Genomic DNA, 24,366 nt, shown 5'->3' with positions numbered 1-24,366 from the left:
TATATTGTAACAATGCAGTTGTTCCAAAACAACCATTAACTGAATAGAAAGTTGTTGAGACATTAGTTCTAATGACTAATTGACAAGGAATGAAGAACACAGAGGAACATGATAAAGGATAGTACAGGCTTGCAATCAGCTAAATCCAGATCGTGGGAAACTCAAGAACAGCCGACCAGGTTTACTGAACAACAGAGACAAAAGAAGGGAGGAGAGACAAAGAGAAAAACCTATAAAGATTTAAGAAGCACATTAACCAACTGCAATGTATGAACTCTGTTGGGATCCCTACTTAAATGTCACAGTCATTTGAGATCAGAAACTGTGAACACTGACTGCATTTTTGAAGATATTAAGGAATTGTGACTTTGTGTGTGTGCATAATAATGATACTGGGGTTATGTTTTTAATGTCCTTATCTTTTAGTCATACATACTGAAATTTTATAGATGAAGTGATAGGATGTATGAAATTTGCTGAGGTGGGAGCCCAGAATAAACAAGACTGGCCATGAGTTGACAACTGTTGAAACTGGATGATGAACACATGAAGGGCTTCTTATTCTATTCTCCCCATATTTATGTATGTTTGCAATTATCCACAATAAGATAATAAGATATCCACAATAAGATGAAGTTGTCAAAAGCATTAAGACAGTTCAATTTCTGACTTGTCTACAGTTTATGGTAACTGACAAATTCATTTTAGCATAGCCTAAATTTCTATCTTGTATCTTCAAGAAATATACCTTTCAAGGTACAAACCACACTCCTATTAACTTGTAATTACAGACTTCCTTACTGTTTAATACTTTATTTTATAAACGCTGCAATGTCCCATCATTTAAATTCCCAGGATGTTCTATAAAGTTCTATAAATCAACTCACCTGAGAGAGGTCAATACTTAACAGCAATACACCATCTAATACTCAGTTTCACAAAAGGTTATACAAAAAATGTTTTATTAAGTACAGTTTCATACTTAGAGGAACATCTAATATTACAATATGATTGAATCTTTAGGATACATAATTTATTCTTAAAATACACAAGTTATATACAGACACTGGACACTCAGTTCCCAAAATACTCAATAAAGACATCTGGGTGACACTTATAGAATTGACCTAACAATTTTTTCTTCTCTTTGGCAGAAAGTTTTGAATCCTCATCAATATTTTTTAGTAAATTCAATAGCTCATCCTTGGTTGTCTTCCTTGTATGGTCAGAATAATCACCTCGGTCAATTCTCTGGCAATAAATATATCCTTAAAGTTTAAAAGTAAAAAGTTCAGTTAATGGATCTAGTCCTCAGATTTAACAAGAAAAAAACCACTTATATATATATATATTCCCCCCCCTCCCCGATTTTATAAAATGCATGTAAAGGTGCTAAGCACTGCTGACTTTCTAACCCTGTCAGGTTGCTTTTCTGACATAAAAAAGGCTCTCTGCTAAGTCTGAATAGCTCTGAGAAGATGAGTTAGAGTCTAGCTGAAACTAAAATGCAACCACTTATCCTCGCGAGACATGGAAGGAGTATTTCTCAGATTACCTGTGTCTCTGTTTGGATCTCTTCCCTTCTGAATGTCCATGAGCTTAACACTGACAATTTTATGTAGAGTTCCAGGAATCTTAAAAAAAAAATGAAAAAAAAAGGCACATGGAACATTACGCATTTTAATTTAGTGATCTATTACATAAGTTCAATTTTACTTTCAGAGTTTTACCTTAAAAACATCTTTTTGATGATCCATTAAAAAGAGTACCAGAAGATCAGTTTTGCCTTTGGATAAACTTTTATTGTGAACAATAGCTTTTGAGAATATCCTTTTCACAACCATTCGGTTGTCACTCTGTAAAAGAACATATACCCAATAGAACTTATTTTTAAGAATAAATGTAATATAAAAGGCAATGTTGAATATTAATAGCTACTATCCATTTCCACATACTTGATGCTGATAATGGAATAATATGTCCTGTAAGTATTGCAGATACAATTAACATTTAGACAAAAGACTTACTTCTTGCTGTAATTTAAATTCAGAAGGATGTGCTGCAACAGCCATGAAATACAGCAGTCTTCTAAATTCTTCTCTATTTTGGGAATCCAAAAGCTTTAGAAAGAGCTGAGTAGCTTCTAATGCTATTTCAGTCTTCCCATTCACTTTTGTCAAAAGGAAAAAAATGCTTTAATTTTGACCAGACACAACTATATCAAAGGGAACAAAAGTCAAGCTAAAACTTAAGCTAATCAGTAGACTTATCCAAAATTATATTCAACAGCAAAACAAAGAGACTAGGAATTAAAATGAATGGCCAATACCATCAAGAAAGCCTATACTCAAACTGGCAAGTCCTAAGTCCTTGTCATTCACAAATCTTAGGATGTTAAATCTAATGTGGCTTTGTAAATAAATTCTCAGCCCATGTTTTCCAATAATTCATGACATTTCAAGGGTACACTATGTATACAGTATTGATATAGCCAACTCTGAGAAAAATAGGATTCTTTGAAATCTGCAACTTGTTTTCAACAAACCACATGGAACAGTCTGCCTCACTGGTACAGGGACAAAGCAGAGTGTCTGCCATTGTGAAGAGGATAAATGGAGAGTGGTGACAGTGCTGGTAACACTTTCTGAAAAAGAGAACTGCTACTCTATACTTATTAAGTTTCCAGTGAATGAGAGCAGCATTCACCTATAGCAACCAGAAGTCCCTGCATGACTTCAGAGCTCAGTAAAGCTGCTTTCCAAATGAACCCTGGAAGTTTTGGAAAAAACATACTTTCCATGGATTAGTCTAGATCCACTCCCAGCTTGAAGTAGTATCATTTTGGTTAATTTTGGGACAAGAAACTTTGTCCTGTTCCCTCCAAAGAGAAATTTTAGTATTCAGTAACATCTTACTTACCTAGGAGTTCTGCAATTCCATTATGAACATCAGATAAGTGATTTAACAGAGGCTCCCTACTACTGTAATATTTGCTAATGGCATCAAACAGAAGTTCTTTCACTAAGTCTATTCTATCTGGTTGCTCAGGAAAGTTTCTGCTTATGTCTACCACCATCTGGTCTGGAAGGTATTCCAAGCAGTCAATTGCTGAAGAGAGCCACTCATCTTCCCTATGAGAGAAAAGAATTATTTTTAAAAGCAAAGGATAACCAATAAACCCATACCTGATTTACTAGCTGTTTCAAGTTTCCTACTAAGATGAATCTCTATACACCTTTGCTGCTGCTTTTTGCCGTTTAGCCCCTAAGTCATGTTTGATTGTTTGTGACCCCATGGACTGTAGCCCGCCAGGGTTGCATGGGATTTTCCAGGCAAGAATACTGGAATGGGTTCCCACTTCCTGCTCCAGGGGATCTTCCTGACCCAGGGATCAAACCCATGTCTCCTGCTTGGCAGGCAGATTCTTTACCCCTGAGCCACCTGGGAAGACAAAGATATATATAATTCTTTATAGCTTGTATAATGGATATGTATAATTCTATAGCTAGGTCATGTATCACAGGTAAAAAGTTGATTTTAATATGCCTTCACTCTTTTTTAAAGCAAAAACAGAAGCTATCCACTATAATACAGGCCTGAAAAGGACATCAGAATTCAAATTCTACACCTTAAATTTACTACGGAGGTCCAGAAACTCTAAGTTACTAGCTCAGGGTCCCAGGCAGGACTAGATCCCAGATCTGATTCCTAAACCAGCATTTTTCTCATATAGTGTGGCTTACTTCAAAGCTCTGGGTATGATCTATCATCTCTGACTCTGGCTAGAAGAGAATAGAGGAAGACAAGTTAGGGTTTCAAAATAATTAAATATTAATTAGCCATTTCTAATAAAATCCCAGTTTAACTTAAGAAAATTGCTACATTTTAAGAAATAGAATGACTAACTTTTAACATTCAGTTTGTTAATACAGGCTTCAGCTGTACATGAACCAAGAACTTGTAGATATACAAGCTGGGTTTAGAAAAGGCAGAGGAACCAAAGATCAAATTGCCAACATTCAATGGATCCTGGAGAAAGCTAGGGAACTTCAGAAAAACACCTGCTTCATTGACTACGCTAAAACCTTTGACTGTGTGGATCACAACAAACTGTGGGAAATTCTTAAAGAGATGGGAGTACCAGACCACTTTACCCGTCTCCTGGGAAAACTGCATGTGCGTCAAGAAGCAACAGAACTGGACATGGAACAACTGACTAGTTCAAAATTGGGAAAGGAGTATGACAAGGTGGTGTATTGTCACCCTACTTATTTAACTTACATGCAGAGTATATCATGAAAAATGCTGGCTTAGATAAATCACAAACTGGAATCAAGACTGCTGGGAGAAATATCAGCAACCTCAGATAGGCAGATGCTAGCACTCTAATGGTAGAAAGGGAAGAGGAACTAAAGAGCCTCTTAATGAAGGTGAAAGAGGAGAGTGAAAAACCTGGCTTGAAACTCAACGTTTAAAAAACTAAGATCATGGCATCCAGTCCCATCACTTTGTGGCAAAAATGGGGAAAAAATTGAAACAGATGACAGATTTTATTTTCTTGGGCTCCAAAATCACTGCAGACAGTGACTATAGCCATGAAATTAAAAGACGCTTGCTTCTTGGAAGAAAAGCTATGACAATCTAGACAGTGTATTAAAAAGCAGAGACAGCACTTTGCCAATAAAAGGTCCGTATAGTCAAAGCTATGGTTTTTCCAGTAGTCATGTATGGATGTGAGAACTCGACCATAAAGAAGGCTGAGCACCAAACTGATGCTTTTAAACTGTGGTGCTGGAGAAGACTCTTAAGAGTCCTTTGGACTGCAAGGAGAGCCAACCAGTCAATCCTAAAGGAAATCAACCCTGAATATTCACTGCAAGGACTGATGCTGAAGCTCCAATATTTTGGGCACCTGATGTGAAGAGCTGACTCACTGGAAAAGACCCTGAAGCTAGGAGAGATGGAAGGCAAAAGGAGAAGTGGGCAGCAGAGGATGAGATGGTTAGAGAGCATCACCGACTCAATGGACATGAATCTGAGCAAACTCCAGGAGACAGTGATGGACAGGGGAGCCTGGCATACTGCAGTCCACGGGGTCGCAAAGAGTCAGACACAACTTATCAACTGAACAACAACAAATAGTTTAAAAAAAAAATCATATCTTCCACTGCTGTGGACTCAGGACAACTAATTCTGCCACCACCCAGGTCAGGTCACCTCCTGTGGTCATCAGCTTCATCTTAAGATGTGGACAGATGATCTTTAAGGTCAATTTCTGATTCTGTACTTAAAATTTAAGGTAATTATAAAATACCTTCACCTACTAATTTAAATTGTATAAATGTAATTTAAATTCTTATGTTGGGATTATTTTTTTCACATAAGGTTTTAAGCTACCTTTTGACATTCAACTATATTAATAGTTCATTAGAATGTAGAACTGGTGAAGTACTAGAAATGTAAGACCAGACAGCTCTAAGAGACTAGACAGATCTATATTTTAACAAAGAGGGTGGAGCATAATCATTTTCTTCACTTGATATGCAAGTAAGATATATGTTGAAAAAAATGAATATGAAAAAAAATGACATTTAAATCTCATCAATTTTGACCAAGGTAATTTTGTTCTTCATTTTTCCCAACAATGATAATATCAACTGACAAAGCATATCTGATTGTATGGACAGAAGAATTCAAAAGATTATCTTAAAACTAATTATCTTCCTACAAATACACTCAAATTATTACAGGTATTTCCACATACTGAGAATCACTGTAAGCCTTGAGAATCCCTCTATCCAGATAGTTCCTGTTGTCGACCAAGTCAGGCTGCCTCTTAGGCTGCGTAACCTTAGGTATCACCTCTTGCCGTCTGAGGAGGGTGTCAAGGAGCGGAAGGTCTATAAGCTGGAGCAGTCGCACTATTGTTTCTTCTTGCCATACTTCATTAATAACTGCACAGGGAAAATGACAAGGGGAAAAGTTAACAATTAATAGTTACTAGGCTCACCACAGTATCTGCCTAGGCAGGTCTAAGCTAATAAATTTGTGGGAAAAGAAAACAAAAGAGAAAGTCAGTTTTATGAAGTGGTTTCTTATAACAAAGGAACAACAATTCAAGATTTGTTTTAAAAGTGTAGGAGAACAGACTTTGGACAACAGGAATTCTTTTCGTTCTTGTACTGTAAAAAGCAATATGGCTTGATAACAGACCAAGTCATATAACATGTTAATAAGGACCGCGGAAGAAAGAATGAGTCATTCAGTCTGAAAAGTGGTCTGAAACTATTGGCTGCAGATTATTCCACTCAGGGTTTCCACAACTGGGATGGGGGAGGGAAGGTGGAAATCTCTCCTTAAAACCACATTCCACGGCCATAGACAAAGAAAAATATAAGAATCCTGTTAACGTTTTAATGTAATTTTCCAATTTTTTACTGACTCTAATAAAATCTTAGGGAAAGCTAGAGCTGAAAGCATATTTTAAATAATTTTTTTTTAAAATCTGCATGCGAAACATTTCAGATTTGAACCTCTGCCAGCTGATAGGACAAAAGTCAGTGTTCAGAATTGCAACACTGATCTATTTGTTAAAGATAATAGACCTCTGTTAAAACTTAATATAAACAGCTTTAATACACAGTGTGCTCTTTCTTTGTGCTCTGAATATCTAAATTCTAATAAAGGTTAAGACTGAAAAAATTTAAATAACTTTATTTGAAGTCAGTCTTCTATTCCTTCCTGTATCATCTTTAGCTTACCTTGCGGAGACAAGGTTGCAGAGATATTTACACGAGGAGAGTCGGCAGGCTTTAAACTCAGGTTTTCCCACAGATCCTCTAAACTTGCGGATCTGATGTCAGAGGACTTAAATAATGCATCTGCATATCTAAAACAAATTTATTTCATAAATTTTTATTAGTAAGGCTACAGAAATATTTTTGCATTTGAGAGTTAAGAGTTTCTAGACAGTTTATGTATTTCACAGCAAAAGCATAACAAATGCAAATTCTAAGAGCAGAATAAAATATAAAACATGCCACCTTCTTTCTCAAGCCTGAATATACACTAAATAAATTCTCCTTTGAGCACTTAAAGTGATTCAATGACTAAAATTGTGTCTCCAATTTTAAAACACAATCAGACATGGTCAAACTTAATTATGCTTATCGTTTTTATTAGTGATCTCTATTTCCAGGGCATTCTCTGGTAGACAGTGGTCATCAAATACAGATCTACAATCCCCTATTCACAATTCTGAAACCCAAGAAGCTTTGAAAAATTCAAAGTTGTCTATTCAGAATTCATACAGTGACAAAACCTGTTCTGAGATTATCATAGCCTTTATATCTATCCCAGTTAATATGAATGTTTTCACTGCAGAAATATTAATGTGTTTGATTACCAGATGTTGTCCCAGATCCCTCTAGAAGTGTTATCTGCATGCATGCTCAGCTGTGTCTGAGCGAGCCCATGGACTGTAGTCTGCCAGGCTTTTCTGTCTAAGGAATTCTCCAGGCAAGAATACTGTAGTGGGTTGCCACTTCCTACTCCAGGGGATCTTCCTGACCCAGATATCAAACCCATGTCTCCTGTGTCTAGGAGTATTATCTAGTAAATGATATATGTATATTATTAGCTTTCTAAAATCTCCAAAGTTCCAAATTTCGATAAGCATCTGTTCCAAAGGTTTCAGATAAAGCACAGGGATCTCCGTTTGGAAAGTACTGACCATGCCCTACCTGTCCTACTTCCTTCGTATACAGAGAAGTAAGTTTTATCATGTTTTACATATAGAATTAAAAAACATTTCAAAGTCAATACACTATACGTCTGACTTTGGGTCAGATCTGAACTTTAAGAGCTTCAATTACACGGTCACCTCCTCACCATTTAGCTGAGGGGAATAAAAGGGAAAAGTTTTATTTCATGACAAATAACTACGTTAACTGCACTTATGACCTATATCCATCTCAGTCACTGGGTTCTACAATTCTGTCTCCCTTTAAATGGTTCCTCCTTCTCCACCACTGCTGCCTACTTCCTCCTCATCTGTAGCTCACAGTATTGCAACAGATTCCTACCTAGCTCTCCCCATGAGGCTGTCCATATAGCTGCCAGGATAACCTTTCTGAAGGTCAATCTCATCATACTTTGAATCTTTCTATGGCCTCCCTGACATCTGTGTTATCACATGCAAACTCCCTAACATGTCCTATGAAATTTTCTGCATTCTGGCTCCTTTCGTATTTCACATCTGCTATTTTCTGGATTCTAGTGACAACCCACCTGTTTGTCTTCACCTCTCCTGTTCTCATACCACTTTGCGTATAAACTCTCTAATATTCTTTATACTATGATTGTAACTTGAAGCAGGAAAATAAAAATTTGTTGATGACTTCTGCTAACCCCATGGACTGTAGCCTATCAGGCTCTTCAGTTCATGGAATTTTCCAGGCAAGAGTACTGGAGTGGGTTGCCATTTCCTTCTCCATGGGATCTTCCCAACCCAGGGATCGAACCCAGGTCTCCCACATTGCAGGCAGACACTTTACCATCTAAGCCACCAGGGAAGTCAATAAGAATTCTAGGAGATATCAAATAAAAGGTCACTCTACTTTATCAAATTTACCCACAGACCCAGATTTTAGCCTAACTTATTATTTCAAAAGTAAAAGATAGTCAGCATCTCACTAAAAAGTAGACAAAATCCTGTAAACATCCCCTCTGCCAATATCCCGAGACTGACTGTGCTAACAAGGTGCCTCTTCCTACCAATATTAAATGAAAATCTAACATATACTCACCTGGAAGGTGAACACAGTTTGTTTTCTTTCCCTAATTGACTGTCTTGGTTAGGTGTCGTTGTGAATCTATAAAGGCTGCAACTACTATCTTCAAATGTGGGTTTTTTGTCTTTTCCGAAGACTTTGGTTGGAACTGCTTCAAATACTTTGTAGTCCATAAGTGCTTGACAAACTCTTACCACTTTGGCCCGAGGAATATCTACATCACCAAAATATTTATTCTGCATTAGATGAGAAAAAATGACATCCACAGCTTCTGAACCAACAAAGCAGTCATTGTGTCTTTTTAAATGATGCCTTCGTTTTTTCACCTCCACCTGTGTTTGAAGAGTGTTTATAATGCTGCTCCAAACATATGTGGCTCCAAATGGCTTCTGGGCTACACTGAAACCTGAAATGGGAAAAATCACAGACTCACCTCACTCATTTGTAATAAGGTCTAACCAAGCCTTAAGTAAAAAGTAGCAATCTCCAAAGCTATTAATAAGGAACAATTATGAGGGCAGCTTGTTATTGAAATATGAAATTATTAGTAGCAATTAATTAAAAAGCTAGTGCCTACTATACGCTAAACACTGTTCTATGTGTTAGCATACAAGAATGGGCAAAATAAAGTCCCTGTTCTTAAGGACCTAAACACACTTTGTGGGAAGATACAGACAACATGTGTATGTAAGATCAGTGCCAAGAAGGTAAGTAAAGTGAGGTAAGAGAGAGAATGCTATTTTAGATGGGAGGTCAGGAAAGACCTCTCTGACAAGGTGATCCCTTAGCAGAAGCCTGAGTAAAATCAGGGGGCAAGCTGTGTAGTTATCTGAGGGGAAAGCCAAGAAAACTGAAAGAGCAAAGGCCTTTCCTTGAGGAGCAGGGAGGTGCTCTGCTATGAGAACAGGAGAGAGGCCACCACAACCTACTCAGGTGACCAAGGAAAAGAACAACAGAAGTGAGATCAGAGAAAACGGGAGTGAGCGGTGCAGATCAAATAAGACCTTGCGGCAGTTACCAATTAAGGAACTCTATTAAATGCCTTACATAAATGATCTAATCTTAGAAACTCTATGAAGCAGACATCATCATATTTGTGAAATGTAAAACAGATGTACAGAGGTTAGGTATAACTTCTGAACATTATATTGTAATGGTGGTGCTGGGATTTGGTTACGGTCTATATGATTTCAAAGCATTTATTAGTTAGATAGCTGGACAGACAGATGTATAGTTATACATTCACACATAATGCTTGTTGGAATAAACCAATTTTTAAAAGCTTCTTATTATGCATGCTCATGAATTAAGTGCTTTGTAAACTAACAGTTTGGTTCCTGCTCAACAGGAGCTTAGATAGGAGAAGCACAGAAATAAAGTTAGGTTTTAGCCAAACAGAAAAGAAAGAAAACATGCTTTCAAAGGTTTATATTTTTCCTCACTTTAATAAATTGATATCTGACATAGCTACGAAGAAGAAAAGGAGAAATAATGGGAAAAAAATGGACCTTAAGTTTTAGCAAGCTAACAGAATTAAAACTAGCTAATCATCAGCTTGCTGGCTAGCTGGCTTGCTCTTTCTTTTTATGGAAACACAGTATACCTTTTTATGTGTTATCTGAATGACCCTCTGAATATTCAGTGTTCTGGTTTTTAAGCCTTCATTTTTGTTAAGTATACAACGTCCTTTATTTTTAAGATATTTTGGCAAAGAAATTGAAACTGATTACTTCCCTTGTATGGGCAGGCTAAGCCACTTCAGTCGTGTCTGACTCTTTGCAACGCCATGGACCATAGCCCACCACGCTCTCTGTCCATGGGATTCTTCAGACAAGAACACTGGAGTAGGCTGCCATGCCCTCCTCTCCAAGGAATCCTCCCAACCCAGGGATCAAACTCAGGTCTCCCGCATTACAGGTAGACTCTTAACCATCTGAGCTACCAGGGAAGACTTATTTCCCTTCAGTTCAGTTCAGTTCAGTCGCTCAGTCGTGTCTGACTCTTTGCGACCCCATGAATCACAGCACGCCAGGCCTCCCTGTCCATCACCAACTCCCGGAGTTCACTCAGACTCACGTCCATCGAGTCAGTGATGCCATCCAGCCACCTCATCTTCTGTCGCCCCCTTCTCTTCCTGCCCCCAATCCCTCCCAGCATCAGAGTCTTTTCCAATGAGTCAACTCTTCGCATGAGGTGGCCAAAGTACTGGAGTTTCAGCTTTAGCATCATTCCTTCCAAAGAAATCCCAGGGCTGATCTCCTCCAGAATGGATTGGCTGGATCTCCTTGCAGTCCAAGGGACTCTCAAGAGTCTTCTCCAACACCACAGTTCAAACTCATCAATTCTTCGGCGCTCAGCCTTCTTCACAGTCCAACTCTCACATCCATACGTGACCACTGGAAAAACCATAGCCTTGACTAGACGGACCTTAGTCGGCAAAGTAATGTCTCTGCTTTTGAATATGCTATCTAGGTTGGTCATAACTTTTCTTCCAAGGAGTAAGTGTCTTTTAATTTCATGGCTGCAATCACCATCTGCAGTGATTTTGTTTAAAGTAGTCTAAAATAGAAAAACAATATGCAACAGTACAACAGTCAGGAATAAGGGGAGTTATAATTAAAGAAACTCCTACTTGAAAAAATCTTCCTTCCTTTTTTAGATAGAATGTGTAAGATGAAAGCAAAGATAAGTTTCTGAGGCATATTAAAACTCCACCTGGGAATTCCCTTGGCACTCGAGGGTTTAGGACTCCACGCTTCCACTGTAGGCAGGCGGGTTTCGACCCTGACTGGGGAACTAAAATCCCATAAACTTTGTGGCATGGCTGGGGAAAAAACCTCAACTCAGTGCACGAGTCATAAATGTTATGTGGGTCATTTGAAATTCATCTTTTGTGTTGAAATAAATATAGGGACTGCAGTGAACCATAGTGTCTTCACTTATAGTATAATTTTGTATCTACCATAAAAATACAGCCTTGACGCACTCCTTTTCCCATTTTTACCAGTCTGTTGTTCCATGTCCAGTTCTAACTGTTGCTTCCTGACCTGCATACAGGTTTCTCAAGAGGCAGGTCAGGTGGTCTGGTATTCCCATCTCTTTCAGAATTTTCCACAGTTTATTGTGATCCACACAGTCAAAGGCTTTGGCATAGTCAATAAAGCAGAAGTAGATGTTTTTCTGGAACTCTCTTGCTTTTTGGATGATCCAACGGATGTTAGCAATTTGATCTCTGGTTCCTTTGCCTTTTCTAAAACCAGCTTGAACATCTGAAAGTTCACGGTTCACATATTGCTGAAGCCTGGCTTGGAGAAGTTTGAGCATTACTTTACTAGCATGTGAGATGAGTGTAATTGTACGGTACTTTGAGCATTCTTTGGCATTGCCTTTCTTTGGGATTGGAATGAAAACTGACCTTTTCCAGTCCTGTGGCCACTGCTGAGTTTTCCAAATTTGCTGGCATATTGAGTGCAGCACTTTCACAGCATTATCTTTTAGAATTTGAAATAGCTCAACTGGAATTCCATCACCTCTACTAGCTTTGTTTGTAGTAATGCTCCCTAAAGCCCACTTGACTTCACATTCCAGGATGTCTGGCTCTAGGTGAGTGATCACACCATTATGATTATCTGGGTTGTGAAGATCTTTTTTGTACAGTTCTTCTGTGTATTCTTGCCACCTCTTCTTAATATCTTCTGCTTCTGTTAGGTCCATACAATTTCTGTCCTATATCAGCCCATCTTTGCATGAAATGTTCCCTTGGTATCTCTAATTTTCTTGAAGAGATCTTTAGTCTTTCCCATTCTATTGTTTTCCTCTATTTCTTTGCATTGATCGCTGAGGAAGGCTTTCTTATCTCTCCTTGCTATTCTTTGGAACTCTGAATCCAAATGGCTATATCTTTCCTTTTCTCCTTTGCTTTTTGCTTCTCTTCTTTTCACAGCTATTTGTAAGGCCTCCTCAAGACAGCCATTTTGCTTTTCTGCATTTCTTTTTCTTGGGGATGGGCTTGCTTCCTGTCTCCTGTACAATGTCATGAATCTCCATCCATAGTTCATCAAGCGCTCTATCAGATCTAGTCCCTTAAATCTATTTCTCACTTCCACTGTATAATCATAAGGGATCTGATTTAGGTCATACGTGAATGGTCTAGTGGTTTTCCCTACTTCCCTCAATTTAAGTCTGAATTTGGCAATAAGGAAGGAGTTCATGATCTGAGCCACAGTCAGCTCCTGGTCTTGTTTTTGTTGACTGTATAGAGTTTCTCCATCTTTGGCTGCAAAGAATATAATCAATCTGATTTTGGTGTTGACCATCTGGTGATGTCCATGTGTAGAGCCTTCTCTTGTGTTGTTGGAAGAGCGTGTTTGCTATGACCAGTGCGTTCTCTTGGCAAAACTCTATTAGCTTTTGCCCTGCTTCATTCTGTACTCCAACAGTCAAAGTTGCCTATTACTTCAGGTGTTTCTTGAATTCCTACTTTTTCATTCCAGTCCCCTATAATGAAAAGGACATCTTTTGGGGGTGTTAGTTCTAGAAGGTCTTGTAGGTCTTCATAGAACTATTCAACTTCAGCTTCTTCAGGATTACTGGTCGGGGCATGGACTTGGATTACCGTTAATATTGAATGCTTTACCTTGGAAACGAACAGAGATCATTCTGTTGTTTTTGAGATTGCATCCAAGTACTGCATTTCGGACTCTTGTTGACTAGGATATCTACTCCATTTCTTCTAAGGGATTCTTGCCCACAGTAGTAGATATAATTGTCATCTGAGTTAAATTCACCTCTTCCAGTCCATTTTAGTTCGCTGATTCCTAGAATGTCAACATTCACTCTTGCCATCTCCTGTTTGACCACTTCCAATTTGCTTGATTCATGGATCTAACATTCCAGGTTCCTATGCAATATTGCTCTTCACAGCATCAGACTTTGCTTCCATCATCAGTCACATCCACAACTGGGTGCTGTTCTTGCTTTGGCTCCGTCTCTTCATTCTTTCTGGAGTTATTTCTCCACTGATTTCCAGTAGCATATTGGGCACCTACTGACCTGGGGAGTTCATCTTTCAGTGTTCTATCTCTTTGTGTTTTCATACTGTTCATGTTTCATACTGTTTCATCAAAGAGCCTCTTGATGAAAGTGAAAGAGCAGAGTGAAAAAGTTGGCTTAAAGCTCAACATTCAGAAAACAAAAATCATGGCATCTGGTCCCATTACTTCATGGCAAACAGATGGGGAAACAGTGGAAACAGTGGCAGATTTTATTTTTTGGGGCTCCAAAATCACTGAAGATGGTGACTGCAGCCATGAATTTAAAAGACGCTTACTCCTTGGAAGTTATGACCAACCTAGACAGCATATTAAAAAGCAGAGATGTTACTTTGCCAACAAAGGTCCATCCAAGTCAAGGCTACGGTTTTTCCAGTAGTCATGTATGGATATGAGAGTTGGACTATAAACAAAGTTGAGCGCTGAAGGACTGATGCTTTTGAACTGTGGTGTTGGAGAAAACTCTTGAGAGTCCCTTGGACTGCAAGGAGATCCAACCCGTCTATCCTAAAGGAGATCAGTCCTGAATATTCATTGGAAGGACTGATGCTGAAGCTGAAACTCCAATACTTTGGCCACCTGATGCGAAGAGCTGACTCATTTGAAAAGACCCTGATGCTGGGAAAGATTGAAGGAGGGAGAAGAAGGGGACGACAGAGGATGAGATGGCTGGATGGCATCACTGACTCGATGGACGTGAGTCTGAGTGAACTCTGGGAGTTGGTGATGGACAGGGAGGCCTGGCGTGCTTCAGTACATGAGGCTGCAAAGAGTCAGACACGACTGAGTGACCTGACTGACTAACCATAAAAATTACTGAGAGACACACAGAAACACAAAAAACCTTATTATTTGTTTGTATTATTTCCAATACCAAAAATAGATGGGTGATTTTACTATGGGCTTCCCCTGGTGGCTCAGCTGGTAAAGAATCTGCCTGCAATGTGGGATTCCCTGGTTCGATCCCTGGGTTGGGAAGATCCCCTGGAGAGGGAAAGACTACCCACTCCAGTATCCTGGCCTGAAGAATTCCATGGACTATACAGTCCATGAGGTTGCAAAGAGTCAGACACAACCGAGCACCTTTCACTTTTTCACTTTCAATTTTAGTCTACCCATTATTATGATGTTAGTTTAAAATTATCAGCAAGATTGTTTTTAATTATCCAGGTATTTTAAAATTCCAGATACTTCATAATGCATTACTAAACAAAGAAGGAATTGATGGCAATTTCCCAAATATGTGAGTAGTTTTAAGAGTTGAATTAGGGAGATTTGACTAGATAAATCAAGTTAAAACTACATTTACTACTGGTACTGCAGTTAGTTGGGCTTCCCAGGTGGTGCTAGTGAAGAACCTGCCTGCCAATGTAGGAGATATGAGATGTGAGTTCAATCCCTGGGTGGGGAAGATCCCCTGGAGGAAAGCATGGCAAACCACTCCAGCATTCTTGCTTAGAGAATCCCCATGGACAGAGGAGCTTGACAGGCTACAGCCCACAGGGCTGCAAAGAGTTGGAGATGACTGAAGGGACTTAACATGCACGCATGCACCACAGTTAGTATCTACTGAGTAGAGCCAGAATCACACAATGGATGGAATCTCAAAATATGTCCTGGTCATTTCCCTGGTATCCAGAACTAGGAGTGGCTGTACTGTTTTCAGTCACTATGACTACATAAAAGGAGGATTATCACTTAATATTCTTAACTTCCCTGGTGGCTCTGAGGGCAAAGTGTCTGCCTACAATGTGGGAGACCTGGATTCAATCCCTGGGTTGGGAAGATCTCCTGGAGAAGGAAATGGCAACCCACTCCAGTATTCTTGCCTGGAAAATCCCAAGGACAGAGGAGCTTGGAAGGCTACAGTCCATGGGGTCACAAAGAGTCAGACACAACTGAGCAACTTCACTTTCACTTTTTCACTAATTCTTAACTTCCTAATAGACCAGAGACTATAGCTGAGATTTAAATGAACTTAAAATATTTGCTCATTAGCCTTTTTTCAAATCTTCATTATATTAACACTAGCTAACATCTGAATGCAGAGTTCCAAAGAATAGCAAGAAGAGGTAAGAAAGCCTTCCTCACCGATCAATGCAAATAGAGGAAAACAATAGAATGGAAAAGACTAGAGATCTCTTCAAGAAAATTAGAGATTCCAAGGGAACATTTCATGCAAAGATGGGCTCGATGTAGGACAGAAATGGTATGGACCTAACAGAAGCAGAAGATATTAAGAAGAGGTGGCAAGAATACACAGAAGAACTGTACAAAAAAGATCTTCACGACCAAGACAATCACGATGGTGTGATCACTCACCTAGAGCCAGACATCCTGCAATGTGAAGTCAAGTGGGCCTTAGAAAGCATCACTACAAACAAAGCTAGTAGAGGTGATGGAACTCCAGTTGAGCTATTTCAAATCCTGAAAAATGATGTTGTGAAAGTGCTGCACTCAATATGCCAGCAAATTTGGAAACCTCATCAGTGGCCACAGGACTGGAAAAGGTCAGTTTTCATTCCAATCCCAAAGAATGCTCAAACTACCGCACAATTGCACTCATCTCACACGCTAGCAAAGTAATGCTCAAAATTCTCCAAGCCAGGCTTCAGCAATATGTGAACCGTGAACTTTCAGATGTTCAAGCTGGTTTTAGAAAAGGCAGAGGAACCAGAGATCAAATTGCCAACATGCGCTGGATCATGGAAAAAGCAAGAGAGTTCCAGAAAAACATCTACTTCTGCTTTATTGACTATGCCAAAGCCTTTGACTGTGTGGATCACAATAAACTGTGGAAAATTCTGAAAGAGATGGGAATACCAGACCACCTGACCTGCCTCTTGAGAAATCTGTATGCAGGTCAGGAAGCAACAGTTAGAACTAGATATGGAACAACAGACTGGTTCCAAATAGGAAGAGGAGTACATCAAGGCTGTATATTGTCACCCTGCTTATTTAACTTCTATGCAGAGTACATCATGAGAAACGCTGGGCTGGAAGAAGCACAAGCTGGAATCAAGATTGCCGGGAGAAATGTCAATCACCTCAGATATGCAGATGACACCACCCTTATGGCAGAAAATAAAGAGGAACTAAAAAGCCTCTTGATGAAAGTGAAAGAGGAGAGTGAAAAAGTTGGCTTAAAGCTCAACATTCAGAAAATGAAGATCACGGCATTTGGTCCCATCACTTCATGGGAAATAGATGGGGAAACAGTGGAAACAGTGGCAGACTTTATTTTGGGGGGCTCCAAAATCACTGCAGACGGTGACTGCAGCCATGAAATTAAAAGATGTTTACTCCTTGGAAGGAAGGTTATGACCAACCTAGATAGTATATTGAAAAGCAGAGACATTACTTTGCCAACAAAGGTCCGTCTAATCAAGGCCATGGTTTTTCCAGTGGTCATGTATGGATGTGAAAGTTGGACTGTGAAGAAAGCTGAGTGCCGAAGAATTGATGCTTTTGAAAACTGTGGTGTTGGAGAAGACTCTTGAGAGTCCCTTGGACTGCAAGGAGATCCAACCAATCCATTCTCAAGATCAGTCCTGGGTGTTCATTGGAAGGACTGATGCTGAAGCTGAAACTCCAATACTTTGGCCACTTCATGCGAAGAGTTGACTCATTGGAAAACACCCTGATTCTGGGAGGGATTGGGGGCAGGAGGAGAAGGGGACGACAGAGGATGAGATGGCTGGATGGCATCACCGACTCGATGGACATGAGTTTGGGTAAACTCCGGGAGTTGGTGATGGACACGGAGGCCTGGCGTGCTGATTCATGGGGTCGCAAAGAGTTGGACACAACTGAGTGACTGAACTGAACTGAACATTTGAGGACTTACAATATAACAAGCTCTGCCTTCTCTCATTTAATCCTAATAAATTTCTCTGAAATAGTTATTAATAATCCTATTTTTAAGAAATTGAGACAGTGAATTAAACTTATCTTCAGTTTTAAGCTACTAAATATATATTAGCATTTCCTAATATGTAAATATAAATATATTAAAAGTAAGTCACCAGATAGTTTTAGCATTAACCTTTCACTGAAGACTTGGATTATCTGAAGAGTTTTAAGTGAGCCTATGAGATGAAATAAACAAAAAACATCTTTAAGATTTGTAAATCCTTAACCAAGCTATTTAGAAACACTTAGTAGTCATTAATCCTAAAATAAAGATAGATATCATAAATTCTATGATATACTATCCACAGTACACAGGAAAGGAAAATAAGCAAGGTTTAAACTTGCAGAGCTCAGACTGCCTATTAAATACCAACAAAACAGACTTCTGGGCTAGTAATAATATTAAAGATGAAACATATATAACAACAGTTGAGCTATAAGGAAGCATACAAATCCTAAGGTATAAAGCTGACTCACTTATTAATTTGAGATCAATAAAACAACTGATGGGGGTGAGAGCCTCAGTGGCGTGAAAATAGCTAATCTTCACAGGGGAAACAGGATATACAGAATATATTTCCCCATATTAACTTGCTGTTTAAATATGGGAAATCAGGAAGTCTTGCAGGCTGGATAACGCAATATAAAAGATTAAAGAACAGGTTAGAGCAGGGTAGTAGGCACCTGTGAGCCTTACAATGTTTCCAGAGTCCTCCAGGCATAATACAATTCAACCCTTTCAGGTCCTTTCTGTTCTCACTGACCATTAATTTGCAACCATTGCATCCTGGGATATTTCCCTTCAAGCATCACCACCCACAGACCCAAACTAGCTCATGCTCATACAGATACTTTAAAACATAATATACCCTGGACTTGACAAGTAAATGTGCCAAAACCCACACTAGGATAACCTGTTTTTTTAATGCTGACTTCACCAGTTGAACACCAATCCCCCACATACTGGTTTGAAACTTCGTATTCATCATCATCTAAGAGCTGAAATGAACATTGGGATCACTGACCATGGCCCAGTAAGATGAATTACTGAGACTTCTAAACAGGACTCAAGAGACCAAAAGTATAAAATGAATGCTTTATGTAAGTCTAGCAATCAGAATTTAAGTTTCAGCTTATCCTTAAACTTCACTTGCATATGAACTGGACACTTTTTTAAAATTCACCACTATCTACAATGATGCTTCTTTGTTTACCATTTGGTTAAGCATGTTATAAAGACATCGTAACCTAATGATCAAAGTCTATAGTGACCAGCTGCAACAACTCTGAGTAAGAGAGGTAACTTTTATAATGTGGTTCCTTCATGTACTGATACAAGAGTTAAACACTATGCTTATGGTAGGTTTCAAGTCTAAACTGATTTATAGGATTTTAGAGACTAAAACAGATCACTCTCCATTTAGATATGGACACTTAACATCAAACAAAATATAAGCAGCGAAGCACAGGAACAAATTTGACCTGTCAGATAAAAAGCTTTGAGAAACTATCAAGAGGCTCTGAAATTGTTTGAAACTAGGTCTAGAACATACTACACATGCTCGTGAGCACTACATAAGTCGAGGCTAGTTAACATTCAGTTTTCAAGCAGGTTCATCGTTATCTGCTTGAAAACAAGAGCTATTTTTCAAAGGCAAAGACCAATCCTTTTCATGTATTTGAAATCTACCCAAAAAAGTTTACCAGCCACAAAAAGTTACACTTCTAATACTGAATTGATATGTATTTGTAATACCACTAATAATCATCTTTACTTTTAAAAAATGCATGCTAAATAATCAAGTTATTATAGTAATAATTCCCTAAAAATCAAGTTATAAGGCAGATAAGTCAAGAAATTACATTTACTCATATGTCACAAGCAGGTAATGAGTCTGAGCCATGATCTATGCAGTCAGTTTTAACTACGGCCCTGCTGTGAGAACCAATATAAGGGTGAAAACAATTCTATAATCATTTCAAATAGATTAATAGATCTCCTTAGAAGATCAACAGACATTATAAAACTGGATCCCAATACTGGATCCCAATGTAAGGTAAATATACACACAATGTTACTAAAACATGTTACTTCAAAATTAGTATGTAACAATTTTATTTTCATTTTTAAGCATTAAACTGCCCTCTCTCCCCCAACACACACACACAAGAATTCAGACAGCTTATGTTCGGCATAGTTTGCACAAAACTTACAGTGAGCTAAGGCCTTGTTGTTGTTTAGTCACCCAGTCATGTCCAACCCTTTTGAGACCCTGTCCTCTGTCCATTGGATTTCTCAGGCAGGAATACTGGAGTGGGTTGCCATTTCCTTCTCCAGGGAATCTTCCTGACCCAGGGATGGAACCCACATCTCCTGAGCCACTAGGGAAATCCATTCCTTTCAAATTTCCTTATATTTTACAAAGATTCAAATTATTCAATACTTATTAGTTGCAGATTATTGCCAACTATTAAAATATTTTAAAGAAGGGTTAACACAGTGGTTCCTAGTGGGTGATTTTATCCCCTGTCCCAGACATTTGTCAATGTCTGGAGCCATTTTTGGCTGCTATATGCCAAGGAGGGGGAGGTGCTACTGATGTTTAGTGGGTAGAGGGGCCAGGGACACTGCTTAACATCACAGTGACAGGCCAGCCTCCACAACAACAAAGAAAATGTCAATAACGCTGAAGCTCAGAAACCCTCGGTTAAGTGAATACTGTTTAGACATGAAAAGTTGCATTAATGCAGCAGGCCTAATGCTGGGTTCTGTGAATAGAGAAAGACAACAGCTTGGGTTTTAGAGACCCAGAGAACTGGGTTCTATTCTTGGCTCCATCATTACTAATAATGCAATCGTGGGCAAGCTGCCTAACTTTTCTGGTGCAAAACATAGCTAATTCTACTTCTCTCAGTTATTGTGAGGGTCATCTGAGACCCTCACATGTAAAGTGGCTAGCACATATCCAGCAATCAACAGATGTATAGAAATGAAACAGGAAACTGTCTCTATCTAGAAAAGCCAAAGGAGACGTGGATTCACAGTGATGTATAATAATATCCTGGATGGGACTCTGGAACGGAAAAAGGATATTCAGCAAAAACTAAGAAAAGCTGAGTAAAAGTATGGATATCAATACCAGTCCACTAACTGTGACAAATGTACTATACTAATAAAAGAGTGTGTTAACAGTCAGTGTGCTCGCACTCAGTCCTGTCCCACTCTCTGCGACCCCATGGACTGTATAGCCCGTCAGGCTCCTCTGTCCATGGGATTCTCCAGGCAAGAATACCTGGAGTAGGTTGCCATTTCCTCCTCCAGGTGATCTTCCTGACCCAGGGGCTGAACTTTCATCTTCCTGTATTGGCAGGCAGATTCTTTACAACTGCGCTAACAGGGAAGCCCTAATGTAAGATGCCAATAATAAGGGAATCTGAGTGAAGGATATATGGGAACTCTATGCACCAACTTGATGACTTTCTGTAAATCTAGATCTAGTCTAAAAATTCGTAAATTTAAAAAGTGAAAAAAAAAGGAGGGTCTCTTTCTTCCTCTTCCTTTCTCTGAACTAAGGGGAAACAGTCCCCACCTTCATTTACCCTTTACCCATTCCTACCACCTGGGTGATGATGTCAAGCTCTGAACAGCAGTCAATCAAAGATCACTAGCAGATGAGAAGACAAATGTGACTCACACCAGAAGATTTAACTCACCAGAAGATAAGTATATCAAATCTGAAACCACTTCAGATTGGGAGAATTGTATTTAAGAATTACTTTTTTTCAAAAGAGCTTTTAAAACATTACTCACAGAATTAAGACAAAGGAAAAGAACTACACTTATTGGACATTAACCAAAATCTCATGAAAACAGATAAATGTAGAGAGCTGGGCTTTGGGTGTTAAATTAGGCAGCTGCGACTGAGCGGGGGAAACTTCCTATACACCAATATCAACATTGCAACACTTTTTACTGTATATTGGTTTTGGTTAGCCCAAAGTTTGTCTTCCTCTTACACAGCATTAGGGATGTCACACTGAAGACTGACACTGCCTCTGAAAAGAAGGCTGCAGGTAAACTACGTAAATAAAGAACAATTTAAAAATATGTTTAGAAAATTAGCAATGAAAGTAGGCACTGGCCCTTGCTTTAATTCATACAGGTTAATGAGACAGCATATGGGAAGTACTTGAGCTCCCTGGAAAAGTGATATCAGGTGAATTCAAAGAATTAGGTTACAGTTAGAAAGGGATAACAGGATAACATACCCCTTTTTTGCTCGTCTATATTAAAAGACAAATATCTTCAAAGGACTTACTAAAAGTTAGCATACAGACTTTATTTCCTCTACCTAAATCAGGTCCCTGGTTGTTATAGCCCCTTTAAACTATGGAAGAATTATTAATAGGTAGAGAAACAGATACAAAGCTGCTTGCCAGAGCACACAGAAAGAGAATGGCAAGGAACCAAGAACCAGAGGCTCCCATTACCGTGCTCACGAGGACTGTGACAAGGCTACTAAAGAGTGGAAGGGGGATTAACATTGGATAACAGGTAGGGTTCCAACTGCAGCAAGCAAAACAAATGAGAAAAGGCAGTGGGCCCTTCTCGGCCCACTGCACCTGGTGTGCAGAAGACAGTGGTTCTTTCCTTGGGTTCAAATTCGATAACCAACATTTCAACTCTTTCCTCTGAGAGTCATCTATTTAATTTTGAATACATATTCTCTTATCGTAAGAACCTGTTCACTAATGACCAAAGCTCAGAATTGGTATTTCAGCTGTTAGAGAAGACAAGGCTTTTAATCATGTAAGATTTGCGAATTTCACTCAGAAAGTAAGCCTAAAGATTTCTCAAGACTGTTTCCAATATTGCTGATGTTATACTCCTAAACGATGAAGTAGTCCCCTTCTCTTCACACTGTAAACACTGGAGAAATTCTGAATGTACCCATCAGATGCTTATTTGAATCCTTTCAATTGGAGAGTAAGATCGATATTAAGACAGTTCTTAGGAAAGTACAAATGAGAAGTGGTTGTCTATCACAATTTATCATTAGCATTTTGAAAATTAAAAGGAGCATTTCTAATTGTAAGTAAAACACAAAAGCGGGGCCACTGACATCCACCCAGTTTTACCCACGTCGATCCACTGACCACTGTCACCTTGAGGGAGGACTCACAAGTTCAAATGAAAGGCTTTAACAATACGGGAACTTCCGCTTATCCTCTAAGCATCCCACATAGTAGCTACAGAGAGGGGCGGGGGCGGTGTGTAACATTTCTAAAAGGAAAACAAGAAAGCCAAGTGTTATCTGGACTCCTTAACTGTATCCACTGAGATGTAGGGTATGCTAGAATTGGAATTTTAACATATCAGCAAGTTTAACTGATCATCCCATTCCGTTCAATTGTTTGGACATTTAAACAAGATGTAGCATACTAACATCCTAAGTAACCTGCCCTCTAAGACATGATTAAACTGGCAAAAATCACTGTCTCCCCTAATCTCAAGCAACCACTGAAAATCAAAAACTTCTGTTCATTTTAATACTGCTTATCCGGAAAGCGTAACTAATAAATGCCTTTTATGCCAAGTTCCTGCCGGTAGAAGTTAAACTTATATTAACAGAAACTTCTCAGCCCTCCTAGGAAGAGTCTGGGGAACAAAGCGGGCAAGAGAGGCATTCGGCCGCTGGCCACACCGTGGAGCCACGGTGTGTGGCTCAGACAGTCACCAGTAACAATGTGGAGTCTACTGAGAATGCCCGGCAGGCAGCTGGCGCACAGACTCGCGCGCGGCGAAGTTCAAGTCTGGAGAACTTAGGAGAAAGCTGGCTGCGAGGACAGCAGGCTCCAGCGCGGCAGCCCACCCGCGGCGGCGCGGGTCCAAGGAGCCACAGCAGTGCGGGGGCTCGCGGAGGCCGCTGCAGACCTGGCTGTAACCCGGTGGGGTCGCCGTCCGGGCGAGAACCGCAGCCTGCGTCCCCCACCCGCCCCAAGGCCCCCACCGTTTCCGGACCGGGTCCTCGGCACCTACCGGGAGGCCTCTGCGCCGGACTCTGGAAAGCCGACAGGTTCAGCGCCGCCGCCTTCTCCCGCACCGTCGCCATGGCCGCAGCCACCGGGACACGACCGCCTCAGACGACCGCACCGCGAAGTGGGCGCTCGCCTTGGAGCAGCCTATTAACTGGCCCGGGGTTGGGCGGGGCTCCCGCCAGGCCCCGCCCCCGCCGCGCTCCGCTCCCCGCCGGTCACGTGCCGGCCGCGGCCCAAGGTAACCTGCGGCCCCGCGAGCCCGGGAAAGGTGGGGCCCCGCCCCCGCTCCCGCCCTGGAGGTAGCCAGGTCAGAAGCGTTTTGGCGTGCTGAGCCCTGCGAGTCCGCGTCGGCCCCATGCAACCAGCATCCCGCCGCCGTCTGCACAGCCCACGCGCAGGCAGGCGTACGCGCCCAGGCTCAAGCCAGCTTCGGTGAAAGGCGCATCCACCGTGGATTAGCTCTGTTGCTTAACTGCCTTGGGCTTCAGTGCCCTCACCTGTGACGCGGGGACAATGTCAGTACCCGCTTCACGGAATATTTTTATGAAGATTACACGAACTAATTCATGTGT

The 24,366-nt window shown here is 40.1% G+C and overlaps 1 protein-coding gene across 1 annotated transcript; it reads right to left on the bottom strand.

The window, feature by feature from the left end:
• Positions 1–1,002: 1,002 nt before the first annotated feature.
• Positions 1,003–23,922, bottom strand: DEPDC7 (DEP domain containing 7). Its single transcript, XM_068988517.1, has 9 exons — positions 23,796–23,922; positions 8,808–9,198; positions 6,762–6,889; positions 5,765–5,954; positions 2,920–3,131; positions 2,028–2,170; positions 1,731–1,856; positions 1,556–1,634; positions 1,003–1,268 (listed from the first exon to the last, which is right to left on the bottom strand). The coding sequence occupies exons 1-9, from the start codon at positions 23,866–23,868 to the stop codon at positions 1,075–1,077; spliced, it is 1,536 nt and encodes a 511-aa protein (XP_068844618.1). The 5' UTR covers positions 23,869–23,922; the 3' UTR covers positions 1,003–1,074.
• Positions 23,923–24,366: the final 444 nt, after the last annotated feature.

The sequence above is a fragment of the Capricornis sumatraensis genome, chromosome 16, assembly GCF_032405125.1.
Source record: "Capricornis sumatraensis isolate serow.1 chromosome 16, serow.2, whole genome shotgun sequence".
Classification (NCBI taxonomy): domain Eukaryota; kingdom Metazoa; phylum Chordata; class Mammalia; order Artiodactyla; family Bovidae; genus Capricornis; species Capricornis sumatraensis.
Note: the sequence above shows the minus strand (reverse complement) of the source record. Positions and strands in the feature narration are given on the sequence as shown.